The sequence below is a fragment of the Balearica regulorum genome, chromosome W (assembly GCF_011004875.1).
Source record: "Balearica regulorum gibbericeps isolate bBalReg1 chromosome W, bBalReg1.pri, whole genome shotgun sequence".
NCBI classification, from domain to species: Eukaryota; Metazoa; Chordata; class Aves; order Gruiformes; family Gruidae; genus Balearica; species Balearica regulorum.
In genome coordinates this window covers 27,467,874-27,487,115 of record NC_046219.1, presented here as the reverse complement: position 1 = coordinate 27,487,115, position 19,242 = coordinate 27,467,874, and the positions used below count along the sequence as shown (strand labels likewise).

At 44.9% G+C, this 19,242-nt stretch overlaps 1 protein-coding gene across 2 annotated transcripts in view; it reads left to right on the top strand.

The window, feature by feature from the left end:
• Positions 1-19,242, top strand: part of LOC142599181 (E3 ubiquitin-protein ligase KCMF1-like) — a 63,645-nt gene that overhangs the window by 35,279 nt on the left and 9,124 nt on the right. For both annotated transcript variants that reach the window (XM_075739052.1, XM_075739053.1), the window contains exons 4-5: positions 14,411-14,512; positions 17,557-17,731. In XM_075739052.1, the coding sequence (XP_075595167.1) occupies positions 14,411-14,512; positions 17,557-17,731 (277 nt within the window). The remainder of the gene's footprint in view (positions 1-14,410; positions 14,513-17,556; positions 17,732-19,242) is intronic.

The following is a 19,242-nucleotide window of genomic DNA, read 5'->3' as shown; positions in this document are numbered from 1 at the left end:
GGGCTCCCCTCTCCACGGATCCACAGGTCCTGCCAGGAGCTTGCTCCAGCGTGGGCTTCCCACGGGGCCACAGCCTCCTTCAGGTGTCTCCACCTGCTCTGGCATAGGGTCCTCCACAGGCTGCAGGTGGAATCTCTACACCCCCTCATCCTTCCTCCATGGGCTGCAGGGGGACAGCCTGCTTCACCATGGTCTTCACCACGGGCTGCAGGGGGAATCTTGCTCTGGCGCCTGGAGCACCTCCTCCCCCTCCTTCTGCACTGACCTTGGTGTCTGCAGATGTTCTTACATCTTCTCACTCCTCTCTCTGGCTGCAAAAGCGCTCTCTAACTGTTTTTTTCTCTTTCTTAAATATGTTATCACAGAGGCACTGATTGGCTTGGCCTTGGCCAGCGGCGGGTCTGTCTTGGAGCCAGCTGGCATTGGCTCTATCAGACACAGGGGAAGCTTCTAGCAGCTTCTCACAGAAGCCACCCCTGTAGCCCCCCCCGCTACCAAAACCTTGCCACGCAAAACCAACACAGTTAGTAAGTGTTCTGATCTCCTCAAGTTTTTATATCTAGATGTTATTGTTGCTTGTGCCAGAAGGTGTGAAATTTTTTCCAAAATGTGAGGTGACTTCTTTGCTATGTAAACAATAAAATCAAAAATAACTTGGATTTTGATACTATTAGAAATGGTTTGTTCTCAGTCTTCATTACAGTGTTGAGAAACTACGTGCTTGCACTGCTTAGTGTTCAAGCTACTTTCTTTTTAGAAAAGTTGGTAGCCCTGTTTTTAGATTTCCCTTTATGGTGCAGGGGTATATTTTGTATTTATTTTTAAAGCTCACTTCACTAATTCAACAGTTACATGTGTTAGCAATCCTCGGTTAAATTCTTGACCAAGAAGTTTGGGTATCTTTCCGGCAGTGGGGGATATATTCATGTTTGTGTGTGAATACTATTTATGCCTGAGGAATGTATGAATGTCCTTTTATAAGGACATTCAGGGAACTGTTGTCTAGTTATTTTTGCTGTAGATTCCTATAAAAATGTGTGTGCTTGAGGAAAATTATTAAGATTTTAATAAGTTGTGGAGAAATGACTCGTGATTTTGAACTTGTTTGTTCTGACCTCTAAGCTCTCTTCACTTCTTGAGAAATTATGTGGGGGAAGGAGAATCTCTCCTTAGAGCCTGCTAAGGGCCTTATGTGAAGGAGTAGTAGAAGAGGTAAAATTGGTCAACCTGTTCTGAGACTCAAAGGTGTCCTGCTCTTTCCTAAGGACATATGAACTATTAGCATATATTTCTTTATTTTTAGAACCAAAACCTCAGTAATTATTATTTCTCTATTAAATAATAAAGGATAATGGTCAGCAATACAGGGCAAGTGCAGATTGACATGACTGGCATTATGATGACTGTTACTGTTCCTATTGGATTTCAGTAGAGTGGAGTGATTAGCAAACAAATCACAGCATTCAGATAGAAGTTTTTTAGGATTGCGGCTCTGAAAATTGTAAGAAATGCCATCAGATATCATCTTCAATCAAGTTTCAGAATGAAGACATCAGTTTTCTGCTACTCAGTCACACTTGGTAGATTCATTCTGTATTTAGTAAGACAGCAACTAGACTGAACTGAAAGGACCAGGTGAGGTGGGTCAACCTTGGCTGGCTGCCAGGCACCTGCCAAGCTGCTTTATCTCACCTCCCTCCCCAGCAACAGGATGGGTAGAAAATATGGTGAAAAGCTCATGGGTCAAGATAAGGACAGGGACATTACTCACCAATTACGGTCACAGGCAAAACAGACTCAACTTGGGGAAATTAGTTTAATTTCTTGCCAGTTAAACAGAGTAGGACAATGAGAAATAAGAACAAATCTTAAAACACCTTCCCCCCACCCCTCCCTTCTTCCAAGACTCAACTTCACTTCCAACTCTTCTACTTTCTTTTCCCTCCCTGAGCAGCACAGGGGGACGGGGAATGGGGATTGCAATCAGTTCATAACACTTTGTCGTGGTTTTACCCCAGCCGGCAGCTGAGTATCACGCAGCCGCTCGTTCACTCCCCCCCATCGGGATGGGAAAGAGAATTGGAAGAGTTAAAGTGAGAAAACTCGTGGGTTGAGATAAAAACAGTTTAATAGGTAAAGCAAAAGCCGCGTGCACAAGCAAAGCAAAGCAAGGAATTCATTCACCACTTCCCATGGGCAGGCAGGTGTTCAGCCATCTCCAGGAAAGCAGGGCTCTGTCACGCGTAACGGTTACTTGGGAAGACAAACGCCATTGCTCCGAATGCCGCCGCCCCCCCATCCTCTTCCCCCAAGCTCCTTATAAACTGAGCATGACGTCATATAGTATGGAATACCCCTTTGGTCAGTTTGGGTCACCTGTCCTGTCTGTGTCTCCTCCCAACTTCTTGTGCACCCCCAGCCGTCCCGCTGGCAGGGCGGTGCGAGGAGCAGAAAAGGCCTTGGCCCTGTGTAAACACTGCTCAACAATAGGTCCATAGAACAAAAACATCTCTATATTATCAATGCTGTCTCCAGCACAAATCCGAAACATATCCCCACACTAGCTACTATGAAGAAAAATCAATCCTCTCAGCTGAAACCAGGACACACTTTGTTTCTGCCACTCCTTCCTCCTCACACTCTTCCCCTGCTCCAACGTGGGGTCCCTCCCACAGGATACAGTCCTTCATGAACTGCTCCAACATGGGTCCTTCCCACAGGCTGCAGTTCTTCAGGAATAGACTGCTCCTGCATGGGTCCCCCATGGGGTCACAGTTCCTGCCAGAAAATCTGCTCCTGTGTGGGCCTCTCTCCATGGGCTGTAGCTTCCTTGAGGGCACATCCACCTCCTCTGGCGTAGGGTCTTCCACAGGCTGCAGTGTGGATATGTGCTCTGATGTGGTCCTCCATGGGCTGTAGGGGGACAACCTGTGTCACTATGGTCTTCTCCACAGGCTGCAGGGGAATCTCTGCTCTGCTGCCTGGAGTACCTCCTCCCCTTCCTTCTTCACTGACCTTGGTATCTGCAGGGTTGTTTGTCACATTTCCTCACTCCTCTCTCACAGCTGCTGCTGTGCAGCTTTTTTCCCCTTTCTTAAATATGTTATTGCAGAGGCACTACCACCATCTCTGATTGGCTCAACTTTGGCTGGGGGCAGGTTTCTCTTGAAGCTGATTGGAACTGGCTCTGTCGGCCTTGGGGGCAGCTTCTGGTGTCTTATCAACCCAAAAAGAGTCTTTAACATCTATAGTAAAAAAGGGAGCATGGCACAGATCAGATAAACTAATATCAAGAAGAGATAATACTGTAGTCAGCAATGATTAAACAGCTATAATAATTACATGTTCCCTCTAATATGCTCTGGTCAAATTTGTCATTATCTCAACCCTTTGAGTCCCACTGTCGTGGTTTAGTCCTAGCCAGCCGCTAAGTACTACGTGGCCGCTCGCTCACCCCTCCCAATCACGCCCACCCACCCCCGGTGGGATGGGGAGGAGAATTGGAAGAAAAAGGTAAAACTCATGGGTCGCGATAAGGACAGTTTCCTGGGACAGCAAAGGAAGAGGAAAATAATAACAACAGTACTTAGAATATACAAAGCGGGTGATACACAATGAAGTTTTCTCACCTGACGACCAACTGGACACTTAGCCCACACTCACACCGTCCTGGAGCTGCACCACCCCTCCTTGACTAGCCCCCTTTTATGGTGAGCATGATGTCATATGGTATGGAATACCTCTTTGGCTAGTTTGGGTCACCTGTCCTGGCTGTGTCCCATCCTAGCTTCTGGTGAAAATTAACTCTATCCTAGCCAAAACCACCATATTATCCACCCCTTGTTCCATACCATCTATGTCATGCCCAGATCCTACACTTCCCAATTAATCACCACCACTTTCCCTGTCTTTGAGATATATATCTATATATACATACACAGATATCATTTCTTTAGTCTATGAGCCATCCCTCTAAAATATCCGTTGAGTTCATTTGGTCCATGACTTTGGGCTCCATCTGTCATAACAGTCTTTCAGGGCAGGAGAGATGGTGTGTGCTGTTGGATTGTTGCATGCTGCCTCCAGAGCTCATGGCTGGTGGGTGCTCATGCTCGCAATCTTCGGTTGAAGATGTCAATTTCAAGGAAGTTGCTGGGCTGAAGTCACTTCTAGATCCATCACCTCTGCACTTCGCTTGGTTTCATCAAAGTTCATCCTTCATTAATTTGGGTGATTCTTACTGTAATACTGTTGATACAGCATATAGCAATTGTGGCAATGATAACGTACAATGACAGGGTTATTTAGCAATTAACATCATACAATTTACTTTATTGGCTATTATCACCCAAAATCAAATCCCCTTGGGGTACACATCGGACTTCCCCATACTTCCGCATCACCCACCAAGTGCACCTAGGTCCTTGAGCGAAAGCAATCCCATGAATGGTTTTGTCTTTGCCTGAGACAGGGCTAACCCAGACTGTCTTCCTCAACATATTCTTTATGTGCACTACAGGAACTTTATCTCCTTCTACAGTACGTGGAAGCTTTGATTGGGCAGGGCCAGCTCAATTGGCAGATCCCCTAGTGTTGACTAACCAGGTGGCCTTTGCTAACTGTGTGTCCCAGTGTTTGAGGGTCCCACCACCCATTGCTCTCAGGGTAGTCTTTAGCAGGCCATTGCATCGTTCGATTTTCCCAGAGGCTGGTGCATGGTAGGGGATGTGATACACCCACTCAATACCATGCTCTTTGGCCCAGGTGTCTATGAGGTTGTTAAGGAAACGAGTCCCGTTGTCTGACTCAATTCTCTCTGGGGTGCCATGTTGCCACAGGACTTGCTTTTCAAGGCCCAGGATAGTGTTCCGGGCAGTGTCATGGGGCACAGGGTATGTTTCCAGCCATGCAGTGGTTGCTTCCACCGTTGTAAGCACAAGGCACTTGCCTTGGTGGGTTTGTGGGAGTGTGGTATAGTCGATTTGCCATGCTTCCCCATATTTATATTTCAGCCATCGTCCTCCACATCACAGAGGCTTTAGCTGCTTGTCTTGCTTGATTGCAGTGCATGTTTCACATTGATGGGTAACCTGTGAGATGGTGTCCATGGTCAAGTCCACCCCTCGATCACGGGCCCATCTATATGTCGCATCTCTTCCTTGATGGCCTGAGGTGTCATGGGGCCACCGAGCTATAAATAATTCACCTTTATGTTGCCAGTCCAGATCCACCTGAGCCACTGCAATCTTGGCAGCCTGATCCACCTGCTGGTTGTTCTGATGTGTCTCAGTGGCCCGATTCTTGGGTACGTGGGCATCTACATTATGTACCTTTACAACCAGCTTCTCTAGCCGGGCAGCAATATCTTGCCACAATGGGGCAGCCTAGATGGCTTTGCCTCTGCGTTGCTAGTTGCTCTGCTTCTATTGCTGTAACCACCCCAACAGGGCATTTCTCACCACCACGAGTCAGTGTAGAGATAGAGCATTGGCCACTTTCCTTGTTTAGCAACGTTTAAAGTCAACTGGATGACTTTCACCTCTGCAAACTGGCTTGATTCACCTTCTCCTTCAGCAGCTTCTGTGACTCATCTTGTAAGACCCCATACAGCAGCGTTCCACCTCCGATGCTTTCCCACAATGCGACAGGACCCATCAGTGAACAGGGCATATAGCTTGTCATCTTCTGTTACTTTATTACATGGTGGGTCTTCTTCAACATGTGTCACCTCCTCTTCTGGTGATATTCCGAAATCTTTCCCTTTTGCCCACTCCATGATGACCTCCAGAATTCCTGGGTGATTGGGGTTTTCTATTTGAGCAACCCATTACTCCAGCTGGAGTGTAGCAGGCCTCAGATCCTCTGTATCCCCGAATCCAAAACCCTGGGGGTCAACCTTGAGTCTCCCCTGGTGCTTTCTGCCAGAGACTCCAGGAAGGACCATTCACCCCGACTGTGGTGTAGAGCACATTTTTCACATCTGGTCATGTCTGGACTGGCCCAAGGGCTACTACATGGACAATTTCCTGTTGAATTTGTTCAAAGGCTTGTCGTTGCTCAGGGCCCCATTTGAAATCATTCTTCTTCTGGGTCACTTGAAAAAGAGGGCTTACAATGAGACTCTCATTTGGAATATGTATCCTCCAGAAACCCACAGTGCCTAAGAAAGCCTGTGTTTCCTTTTTGTTGGTCAGTGGAGACATAGCTGCTCTTTTGTTCATCACATCCATTGGGATCTGACAGCATCCATCTTGCCATTTTATTCTAAAAACTGGATCTCCTGTGCAGGCCCCTTGACCTTACTTTGTTTTATGGCAAAGCCAGCTTTCAGCAGGATTTGAACTATGTTCTTCCCTTTCTCAGAAACTTCTTCTGCTGAGTTGCCCCATACAATGATGTCATCAATGTATTGCAGGTGCTCTGGGGCTTCACCCTTTTCCAGTGCAGTCTGGATCAGGCCATGGCAGATGGTGGGGCTGTGTTTCCACCCCTGGGGCAGTCGATTCCAGGTGTACTGGACGCCCCTCCAAGTGAAAGGAAACTGTGGCCTGCACTCTGCTGCCAAAGGGATTGAGAAAAACACATTCGCAATATCACTTGTGGCATATGACTTGGCTGCCTTTGACTCCAGTTCATATTGAAGTTCCAGCATGTCTGGCACGGCAGCACTCATCGGCGGTGTGACTTCATTCAGGCCATGATAGTCTACTGTCAGCCTCCACTCTCCACTGGACTTCTGCACTGGCCATATGGGACTGTTAAAGGGTGAGCGGGTTCTGTTGATCACTCCTTGCCTCTTCAGTCGATGAATCAGCTTATGGATGGGAACCAGGAAGTCTTGAATGGTATGATATTGCCACTGCTGCACTGTTGTTGTAGTGATTGGCACCTGTTGTTCTTTGACCCTCAGCAACCCCACAACAGAAGGGTCCAAGGAGAGACCGGGCAAGGGAGATGTGGTGGGTTGACCCTGGCTAAGGGCCAGGTGTCCACCAGAGCCGCTCTATCAATCCCCTCTTTCATTAGACAGGGGAGAAAAGGTACAATGAAAGAAAACTTATGGGTCGAAATAAGGACAGGGAGAGATCATTCTCTAATTATCATCACGAGCAAAACAGACCGAACTTAGAGAGGGAATTCATCTTATTTATTACTAAGCAAAACAGAGTAGAGGAATGAGAAATAAAACCAAATCTTAAAAACACCTCCCCCCACCCCTCCCATCTTCCCGGGCTCAACTTCACTCCCGGCTTCAACCTCCGCCCCCCTCAGCGGCACAGGGGGACGGGGAGTGGGGGTTACGGTCAGTTCATCACACGGTGTTTCTGCTGCTTCTTCATCCTCAGGGGGAGTACTCATCGTTCCCCCGCTCCAGCGTGGGGTCCCTCTCACAGGAGACAGTCCTTCACGACCTTCTCCAACGTGAGTCTCCTCCACGGGGTGCAGACCTTCAGGAGCAAACTGCTCCAGCGTGGGTCCCCCACGGGGTCACAAGTCCTGTCAGCAAACCTGCTCTGGCGTGGGCTCCCCTCTCCACGGATCCACAGGTCCTGCCAGGAGCTTGCTCCAGCGCAGGCTTCCCACGGGGTCACAGCCTCCTTCAGGTGTCTCCACCTGCTCCGGCGTGGGGTCCTCCATGGGCTGCAGGTGGAATCGCTACACCCCCTCATCCTCCCTCCATGGGCTGCAGGGGGACAGCCTGCTTCACCATGGTCTTCACCACAGGCTGCAGGGGAATCTTGCTCCGGCACCTGGAGCACCTCCTCCCCCTCCTTCTGCACTGACCTTGGTGTCTGCAGATGTTCTTACATCTTCTCACTCCTCTCTCTGGCTGCAAAAGCGCTCTCTAACTGTTTTTCTCCTTCTTAAATATGTTATCACAGAGGCGCTGATTGGCTTGGCCTTGGCCAGCGGCGGGTCCGTCTTGGAGTCGGCTGGCATTGGCTCTATCAGACACAGGGGAAGCTTCTAGCAGCTTCTCACAGAAGCCACCCCTGTAGCCCCCCCTGCTACGAAAACCTTGCCACACAAAACCAACACAGGAGACAACTCTTCAATATTCTTCATCTCCAAAGCAGCTATACCCAAAGCCCACTTGGTACCCTTTTGGGTCCTTGAAGTACCCTCTCTGTAGGTAGTCTATGCCCAGGATGGATGGAGCCTCTGGGCCAGTCACAATGGGGTGCTTTTGTCACTCATTCCCAGTTAGACTCACTTCAGCCTCCAATACAGTTAGTTGTTGGGATCCCCCTGTCACTCCAGAAACACAGATGGGTTCTGCCCCTTTATATCTTTATTGCATTAGGGTACACGGTGCACCAGTGTCCACTAGAGCCTTATACTCCTGGGGGTCTGATATGTCAGGCCATCAAATCCACACAGTCCAATAAACCCGGTTGTCCCTCTCCTCCACCTGGCTGGAGGCAGGGCCCCTCTAATCCTGCTCATCATATTTGCTACTCATTTCTTGCAAAAAGGACTTAGAAGTCCCTTCAAGAGGATCATAAGTATGGTCAGGCCTTTCACTCGATCTGGGGGGCTGCCCACTGGAAACTGGAGTGGCATTTTTCTTGGAAGAATCCCCTTTTGTGTTTGTTTTTCTTTGCAACTCATGTACCCATGCCTCTAGGATCGAGGTAGGTTTTCCATCCCACTTCCTCACATCCTCTCCGCGGTTCACGCAGGTAAAACCACAGGGTGCCTTGTAGTGTGTACTCTCTATACCTTCTCTCTTGAGTAGAGAGAAGTAGTGTGTACTCTCTATACCTTCTCTCTTACTCAGAACAGCTGAGATACTGGTCCGTACAGGTAGGGAGTAGGACCTATCTTCTTTGAGCTGCTGGGCCAGTTTCTCCACAGCCGAGACGAGGGAGGAAGAGAGATTTTCTTTGTATTGCTGGAGTCGGCTAGCCGATTTATCCACTGTTGGCCCCTCTTCATCTTCCCAGTCCATTACTGCTAATGAGCTGGCGTACGATGATGGTGTGCTCCCTTCAAGCTTCCGCCACATGGGTGGTGTGCATTGGACTTCATCTGTATCTGTGGGTAACTGCGCGTTGTCTGGGTCATAATAAATCATCTTCTGCATGGCTAATTCCCTCAGGTACTGGATACATCTCTCTATGGTGGTCCACTTTCCTGAACAACATACACCATCTTCCTTGAAGGGATACGTTTCCTTCATGCTTGACAGAAGTCGCTTCCAGAGACTGAGGGCTCGTGTCCCTTTTTCAATCACCTTTTCAATGCTCCGTTCCCTAGACCCTAGACAGGGATCCCAGCTGCTTGGGTTCCCTACCCTCTAATTCCAGGCTACTGGACCTGTTATCCCAGCATAGAAGCAGCCATGTGATAATGTGCTCGCCTGGATGATGGCTGAAATCTTTTTGCATATCTTGCAGCTCCCTCAGGGATAGGGATTGGGTGATTACCTCTGCTTCTGCCTCTTCCTCCTGTTCTTGTGATGACCCTGGTTCATCATCATCCCTTACTAAGTGCACTGATTTTTTTGTGTATTTCTTCTTGTGTATAGGGGCGACTGATACCGGCACAGGTTGGTTTTTTGGTTCAGCTGCAGTGCCTGTCACCGGGGTTGTAGTGGCTGCGGTGACTCTTGCTGGCGTTGGAGTAGCGTAGCCACAGTGCTTGGTGCTCTGTTTTCCCTCTCTTGCCCCTGAGGGCACTGCCTACTTTTGAGCAGTGTTTGGTAGATGCTGGCCGGGGCCCAGCACAGGGTGGTAAGTTGTGCCTCCTTGGAATATCCACAGCATTTTCCTTTCAAATATTCTAGCACTTCATCAGGGTCCTGTAGTTGTTTGTGAGTGAAGTTCCAAACCGTTGGGAGTGAGAAGTTCTCTAGATACCTGCCCATATTCTCCCATGTGGCATGCAACTCATGGCTCTCCAGCCTTGGGGAAGATCCCTGGGTGGTATTCTTAAAACAATCTTTTGTATCCCTAAACAAGACTTGAAATACATTCAGGAGACATAGCAATAGGAACGTGTTGTCTTGAATATTTCAAGGGTATTCAGAATTCTCAAAAACTGCTGTGACTAGCCTGAAGGAAAAAGGGGAGGTTAAAGAGTGGAAGAAAATATCCCCCCATCTTCCTCATAGATTGGGTGTGATTATTAATCAATTCCAAGAGATGTCGTCCAAGGTATGGGCATTACAGCAATACCAGATACAATTGGACAGGCTGAGAGAGTTGGGGTTGTTCAGCCTGGAGAATAGCAGGCTCCGGGGAGACCTAATTGCGGCCTCCCAGTACCTGAAGGGGGCCTTCAGGAAAGCTGGAGAGGGACTGTTTATCAGGGAGTGCAGTGATAGGACAAGGGGTAATGGGCTTAAGCTGAAGGAGGGTCGATTTAGATTCGACGTTAGAAAGAAATTCTTTACTGTGAGAGTGGTGAGGCACTGGAACAGGTTGCCCAGAGATGTTGTGGCTGCCCCCTCCCTGGAAGTGTTTAAGGCCAGGTTGGATGGGAGTTTGGGCAACGTGGTCTAGTGGAGGGTATCCCTGCCCATTGTAGGGGGGGTTGGAACTAGATGATCTTTGAAGTCCCTTCAAACCCAAACCATTCTGTGATTCTATGAAATAGCAGTTTAACCTCATGACCATTGATGTTATCATAGCATAAGTCGATATTACACAGTACAGCAAAATGAGAATACTGATCCCTCTCCCAGAGGTGATAAATAGCGCCGCAGGGAATACATACAGCAAGTAAGGGTTCATATACCACAGCCATGTGAACAAACCAAACACCATTGTGACCAGTGACTATTTACCTAATATAATAAATGCAAATAACAACTTTGTTTTAACATGCTCTGGTCAGGTTTGTCATTATCTCAACCCTTTGAGCCCCATGTTGGGTGCCAAAAAGTACTGTTTTGGTTTAGCCCTAGCCGGCAGCTGCTTGCTCACACCACCACCCCCACCCCCCCCACACCTGGTAGGATGGTGAGGAGAATCAGAAGAAAAAGGAAAACTTGTGGGTTGGGATAAGGACAGTTTCCTGGGACAGCAAAGGAAGAGGAAAATAGCAACAAACAGTACTTAGTATATACAAAGTGGGTGATTGATACACAATGCAGTTTTCTCACCGACCAGGCACTCGGCCCACTCTCAGACAGTCTGCCCCTCCACGACTAGCTCTCTTTCAATATGGTATGGAATACCCCTTTGGGTAGTCATCTGTCCTGGCTGTGTCCTATTCCAGCTTCTGGTGAAAATTAACTCTATCCTAGCTGAAACCAGGACACTCATGTTTGGTGCCAAAAATGCTGGTTGTGGTTTAGCCCCGGCTGGCAGGTAAGCACCACACAGCTGCTTGCTCACTTCCTCCCTGCCCCTAATGGGATGGGGGGGGGAGAATAAGAAGTGTAAAAGTGCAAAAACTTGTGGGTTGAGATAAAGACAGTTTATTAGGGAAAGCAAAAGCTGCCTACGCAAGCAAAGCAAAATAATGAATTCATTCACTCCTTCCCATTGGCAGGCATATCTTTAGCCATCTCCAGGAAAGCATGGCTCCATCACATGTAATGGTTACTTAGGAAGACAAACGCCATAACTCTAAACATCCCTCCTTCTTTATTCCCCGTGGTTTTTATTGCTGAACATGATGGCATATGGTATGGATGTAGTGGGTTGACCTTGGCTAGATGCCAGGTGTCTACCAAGCCACTCCCCTTCTCAGCAGGACGGGGTGGGGGAGAAAATAAGATGGAAAAAAACCTCATGAGTCAAGATAAAGGCAGTTTAATAAAGTAAAAGCAAAGGCCATGTGCGGAAGCAAAGCTTTTATTGCTGAGCAGATGTCATATGGTACAAGAAGTTATGAGGGGATGCAGCTGGGACAGCTGATCCCAACTTACCAAAGGGATGTTCCATTGTATTGAGTCTGGCTGAGATGGAGTTAATTTTCCCCATAGCAGTCCTCATAGTGCTGTGCTTTGTATTGGTAGCTAGAAAGGTGTTGATAACATACCAGTGTTTTGGCTACTTGCACAGCATCAAGGCTGTCTCTCCAACATTCCCTCCTCACCAGTAGACTGGAGGTGGGCAAGATCTTGGGAGGGGACATAGCCAGGACAGCTGACCTAAACTGGCCAAAGGGATATTCCATACCATATGATGTTTGCTCAGTAATAAAAGCTAAGAGAAAGCGGAGGGGGGCATTCGTTGTTATGACATTTGTTTTCCAGAGTAACTGCTATATGTACTGAAGCCCTACTTCCCGGGATGTGGCTGGACATGGCAGAGAATAAATCTTTTGCTTTGCATTGCTTCCATGCATGGCTTTTGTTTTATTAAACTGCCTTTATCTTGATCCACAAGCTGAGCACATATTCCAGAGACCTGTACACACACAGAGGATGCTGACATGGCCCGTCACACAGACGGCCACAGACACAGTGCTTCCTTCAGCAGCACCTATATGTAGGACTTGCATAAAACATAAGTATGGGCAGCCAAGTCCTCTTCTTCCTCTTCAGCTGATAGAGATAGAAGGTCACTAGTGAAGGTACACACATGATACTCTCTGGATTCACAAGCACACACATATTCACTTTGATCCCTTGAGTACTGGCATGGCCCCCTTTGTCTGTCCAGTACCCCTGCCTGGATTCCAGGCACTCTTACCTGTTTCACAGGTCTCCTACTTGCCCCCTAGTCCAGCTTGATGCTTGTTAGCAAACACACATGTACTCACACAGTCATCCCACAGACACTCCACATTTTCAAGTCCCCCTGGGCATACCAGCACAGACCATTGCCTGCTTCATACTCCTGCCTAGACTTGAGGCTCCTCCCTACTCATTAGCTAGTCTAACTTGAAGTTTGCTAGCCAATACACATGCACACCAGGTTTAGGGAAGATGCAGACATCCACCCACCCACCCCTTCCCCCAGCAACTGGCACCAGGTACCACATGGGCTGTGACTGGTGGTCCTGCTCCAGCCACCAGTGCTGGTCCCTCCTCATTAGCTGTTTTCTGGGACACACACCATTCCCGCCCCAGTGGCTGGAGGCAGAGACCACGACTCGCTCCAGTAGCTGATGTTAAGACCCCATTCAGTCCAGTAGCTGACACCACAGGCCAGGGTGCCTGCACCCCTGGTCTGACTGGAGTAGCTGGCACTAAATCCACTCATGACAGCTTCTCCTAGTAGCTAGCACTCTAGGCACAAAGTTTGTAGTACTTGCCCTAGGTCTAAAGAGCTATGGCCCCTCCAACTACTGATGCTAGGACCCTCACTTGTTCCAGTAGCTGACATCACAGGGGCACCTACAACCCCAGTCTGACTCCAGTAGCTGGCACCAAATTTCATTCACACATACACAGGTCTCACCAGCAGCTGGCACTTAGTCCTTGCAGCATACATATGCTTAGGGTAGAGAGTGAGATTATGCAGAGAGATTGTTAAGATTTAATAGGACAGACTATGGTGGTCAGGCTCAGGGCTCAGCCCCTTCTCCCTGCATGTCTCTTCATTGGTTTGTATGGTTCTATTGATTCCCTCACCCCTCCCAGTCTGGTGTCCTGGGTCTCCCCCCTAGTTTACAGTCTTATAAGTTGCAAAGTCCAGGTTGATCTCCCTGAAAGAGTAGTTAAGACCTAACATACTGTGTGGAAGTTTCTCGTTTCTGGCTTATTATAAACCTGTGATCTGTCAAACTTTAAGGCTGGCCTGCAAAACTGTTACAAAGGACTTTTAAGGCACACTTCTCTCAGGTGGATGCAAAGTCATTGGGAAGAAAAATAAAAATAATAAATGAAGGTTGCTATGGCAGTAAGTATCCTTAGACTTTTTTTTAAATGTGTGTTTAGGCTTAAGGAAAAAACAAAAGTATAATGCCATCTCCCAAAATACTTGGTAGGAATAAGGAGTTTCTATTCTCTGCTAAATCTCTACTTGCATGTTACCTCAGTGGGTAGTCTCAGTGATGATACTTTAATGAATATTCACATCTGGTTTCATTCTCCTTCCCACACTTCTCTGGTGACATGAATGAGAATTTGCTTGGGTATTCATATGCAGGTACATACAAGCAGTAATCCTGTGTAACCAGACCTACTGTCTGTGCTGGAATTGACATATAAAGATAAGTTTGAAAGCTGAAACATTGCAGATAGGATTTGAAAATTTTACTTTTCAGTTTCCATGGTATTATTAAAAGCATAATTACAAGGAAAAGTGGGTCTTAAAAAGATACTAAAATTAACAGCTGCATTTGAACACATTTAGTGTTTTAAACCTGTGGCTGTTTATATATAGGATAAGAATGTGATATTTAAAATATAAGAATCCATGTTAAGTGATCAACTCTGAATTATGTGTTTTGTGATTTGTGTAAAGTTGGTTGTGTTTGGTTTTTTTTTCTCACTTTGTTGTTTCAGATTTGTCCAATATGTGCAGCATTACCTGGAGGGGATCCTAATCATGTCACAGATGACTTTGCAGCTCATCTTACACTGGAACACAGAGCTCCTAGAGATTTAATATCCTTTCTTAAGTCGAGGGAAAAGGGATAGACTATTCCTTATGATAGCTGTAACTACTTGTTTTGACTTCTGTAGCCAAGTGGCTACATCACTTTTGCTTATTTTTTAGAATTGGTGTTTAATTATAGGGGAATTATAGGGGATCTGTATGTCTGAATTTTTTATATGTATATATATTTCTATCTAATCAGACTGTGAATGAGCTTTAGGTATAGCTTGACAATGTGGGTGTGTGTTTTTGTTTTATTCCTGATAGCAAAACTTTTTAAAGATGTTTTTGACACCCAGCTGCTTCTATCTGCACTGCAGTTTTTACCCTTCTTGGTCATTAGTTCTGATGCCATTTTGTGTATGGGAAAGCAGCAATCCAGATAGAATAGTGTATTATAGATAATTACAAGACTGAAATCAGTAAATTTCACTAAAAGCAAATGTGTTAGAGAATGCTTTGAACTTTGAAATTGAGTGATTTTAAGTGTTTGATTAGTTTTATCACCATATTTCAATAGGGTAGTTGCAGCCTGTTATTTATTGACTTTTTAAAAACGTATAACTAGAAGAGCTATTAGGACAGAGACTTCCTAGGGATTAGGGCTGTCTTTCAGTTATCTGCAGATTGTAGTGATATAACTGCTCTCGATGACTGAAGAGCTCAAACTGTCAGTTTCTTTGCACTTTAAATACAGTTTTCTTTTGCGTTACTTGGTCTTAGGAATAGTAATGATGTAGCTTGTTTTTTGTTGTACAAATGCCTACAATATAATTTCAGAAGATACCCTTACTTCACGTCAGTACAAGCCATCATGAAAAACTCTTGTTAAGTGATCTCTATAAATTATTTATCTTTCTGTATCTCATTTAAAAAACCCCACTCCTAGTGTAATTTGATAGTGCCTTTTTTGTCCAGGGCTTCTTAAAAGAAAAAAAAAGGCCTAACAACTCAAGGTCATTATATCTACTGCTAGCAACATTAGAGGAAATGGTTTCACTTTGGTTGTGATCTGTATTTACATTTAAATTTGTTAGCATTTAAATTGTCAGTCCCAATCACACAGTGAAATTAACTTCCTGTTGAAGTAGATGAGGTGTTGGATTAGAATTCACACTCCTGGAACTTTTTCTCCCCCTCCCACATCAGTGACATTAGATAACTTTTAATTGGGAAATGCATGTTTATTACTAGCTACATAAGAGCTAGAGAAATCAGAATAATCTTTTCAGTTACTGAGTAAGGCCACAGTGTCAGTCATCACAAAACTGATGGGAGGGAGCTTTATAAATTGGACCATGTTATAAATAATTATAGAAAATGCATGTGGAAGTTTCTGTACAGCGTTGCTTTAGCAATCAGTGTTGCCAAGTCCACAAAACTTGATAGGTGAAATTTTTTCTGGACTAACTGTTCCATGTTGCGTGCTATTTCATGTCTTCTGACAGCTAAGACTAAAAGGAAGAAAAAGGGGGAGAGATTTCCCCCTGATCAGTTGCTAGCAGTTTAGGAAAGGATATTGTCTTCTGTGTAGTAGTTAGAAGGGGGTTTTAAGCTGTTTTAAATTGCTGCACATATTTCTTGTGAAGAATCCTGTGCAGCCACTGCAAGATATCACCTTTATCCTTGGAAACTCTGGACAACTCTTAAGAATTCCAAATGCTTTTCTAACTCCAGCATAGTTAGGTGAGACATCAATATACTCTTAACTAGTATTTAAATAATGTTGTTTATCTTAAAAACACTTTGAAAGGTGCAGTTAGCAAGCTACTAAGATCTTTTTCTAAATGAGACCAAAGTGGAATTTTTCAAAGGATTTATATTATGGATGTTCTAGTTATCTTATTTCCCAAGTTTACTTTAAAATATCCCAGAATGGGGCCATTTTTCTATCAGATGTAGCTATGGAAAGCTTCCCAGACTGCATGAGAGCAGTAGTCAATCAGTAAAATATTAGTGACAATGTTCTATCACTACCAGTATCCAATATCAACAGATTCAAAGGAGGAACAAACCAGTCTGTGCTAGACAACTATATTCTGTCCCAAGGGAGATTTTTTCCCCCCCTCCTAAACCTTGCAAGTGAAATGTTTTATGCTCTATAGCATAATAGATTTGAAAGAGTCAATTCTTCCTGAAATATTTATTATAGTAACTGGATATTCTTACTTGCCAAAAGAAGTCTAATAATTTTTCAGTCTTAAATTTCTCAACTCAGTGATATCATGAGGAAATTAATTCTACACCATAATTGTACATTGTGTGATAAGTACATTGGGCACCAGTCTGATACAAATAATAGATTTTATACAAGTGATAAACATGCTATTTTTGAAAATAAGAAAAGTGGAGATAAGGTGAGCTAAAGCTACTAATTTAGAAATTTGAAAAATAAGATGTCCAAGTACACTATTTCCTAGCTTAGTAGTTAATTGCACTAGTGCTTCTTAAGATAAAAGGAAGCTTTAGCTAGACTGTCTTGGGAGACCTCATATGTTAACACTGTTCTGGGAAAGATCAACTTTAAATGATTTGCTGATAGTCTCTCAGTATGTATGAAAAAGCTTATATTTCAAGTCATAGCTTTTATAGACATCTCCTAAGAAATGTGGGAAATAAAGTGAAAGGGCTTGTTTTCATAATTGGAGCAAATGGAATTTGTGTGGAGAGAGAGGGAAGATGAAGCAAAGGGGTATAACAGAAGTGCTGAATCCTCTGTTGACCTGCAATTCCTTGAAGATGCATGGGTTAAATTCCTTGGATAAAAGTATAAAATGTTTAAATTACCTAGTAGAAAACTTTGATCCAGAAGGCAGGAAATCCATCCTGACATTTTTTAGACATGATAAAAAGCCTGGGAAAGATGAATTTTGTGCCTTGGATTCAGATCTTTAGGTTTGACTGGCACCATAGCTATGATTACATTATGCTTATAAAGTTGAATCATTGTTTTATGAATGAGGAATAGCGTATTGCCTGATTATTCCACCTAGTAAATGTTCTTGCTGTTTAATATTTTATAGCAAAAGACTTTTCTTAACTGCTTGGTTACGATGAATCTAGTGGCGTTCGGCACGTACGTAGAATGTTTCACCCAGGCCGGGGTTTGGGAGGCCCCCGTGCACGTAGATCAAACATGCACTTTACTAGCAGTTCCACTGGTGGGCTTTCATCTTCTCAGAGTTCATATTCTCCAAGCAATAGAGAAACCATGGATCCTATAGCTGGTAAGAGCTGTAACCACTGAATTTAGCTCAGAATCCTTAAATAGACTTTGAAACAAAATCCATCCAAGATGATAACAGTTGCCTTGTTTTTCTGTGTTTTGAAGAAAAAATATATGCTTCTCAATGTCATAATTGATGGGTGTTTACTGATTAAAAGTATCCTTAATTGGATTGTCTACAGGGATTGAACCTGAAACTTCTGAAATGAAAAACACTACCCCTTTAGCTTGTGCTTTTAAATTTAGAGACTTCCAGGCTCATTCCCATGACTGACCTGTCCACAGGTGGTATCAAAGAATGGTTGAGGTTGGAAGGGACCTTTCAAGATCATCTAGTCCAAGACTCCACCCCCTTCCCTTAAGCAGGGCCACCTAGAGGAGGTTGCCCAGGACCATGTCCAGTCAGGTTTTGAATATCTCCATGGATGGACTCCACAACCTCTCTGGGCAACCTCTTACAGTGTTTCACCACCCTCACAGTAAAAACTGTTTTCTTGTGTTCAGATGGATTTCATTTGTTTTAATTTGTGCCCATTGCCTCTTGTCCTGTCAGTGGGCAGTACAGAGAACAGTCAGGCTCCCTTTCCTTCATTCCCTCCCATCAGGTATTTATATACACTGATAAGATTCCTCCCCTTGAGCCTTCTCTTTTCCATGCTGAAGAGTCCCAGGTCTCTTAGCCTCTCCTCATATGATATATATGTATGTATTTTTAAATGTAATTGTTTCTAACCACTGTTACCTACTTCAATGCATCTAGCTTTAATTTGCTGTGTGCATAGAGGTGTTAGAGATGAATCTTAATTTTTTTAGCACAAACCAAGTGCTGTACTTGAGTTCATCAAGATGAAATTGGTTCAATTGGAATATTACTGATAGACATTTAAAATATGCTCAGTTTACTTTCAGATTACAGTTTGGATGACAGGCTTGCTGATTTTTAGGAGGTCTTTTAACTCTCTTTTAAAATTCTTAAATAACTGTATTTTAATAAGCATTTTATATAGAGCTGAACAACAGCCCTGCCTTAAGGTTGTGCAAGGGGAAGGTAAGACTGAATTCAACCTCAGGCTGACTGACACAAGTAACTGACGAGATGGAAGGAGACTGGACTCTTGTCTTTGATCAGGGCAGAAGGAAGAACCTTCCCCTTTCCCCTGAAGTGCCCCTATGTAACAGATACGATGTTCTGGGGTTGGAGAACGAAGAGCACATCAGTAACAGATAGGATCCAGGAAAAGCTGACCATGCAAAGTTGATCCAACCATCCACCTGCATTAGAACCAGTGCCACCAGAAAAGCACATAAAGTATTAGTAAATGGAGGTTCCTTACTGAGAGGCACCAAAGCACCCATTTGCCATCCAGACAATTTCTCTAGAGAAGTTTGCTGCCTACCAGGAGCTCACATTCGTGACATCACTGAGAGGGTACTGAGCCTGGTGAACCCTACAGATTATCATCCATTCCTACTATTCCACATAGGGTCCAATGATACTGCAACAAGGCAACT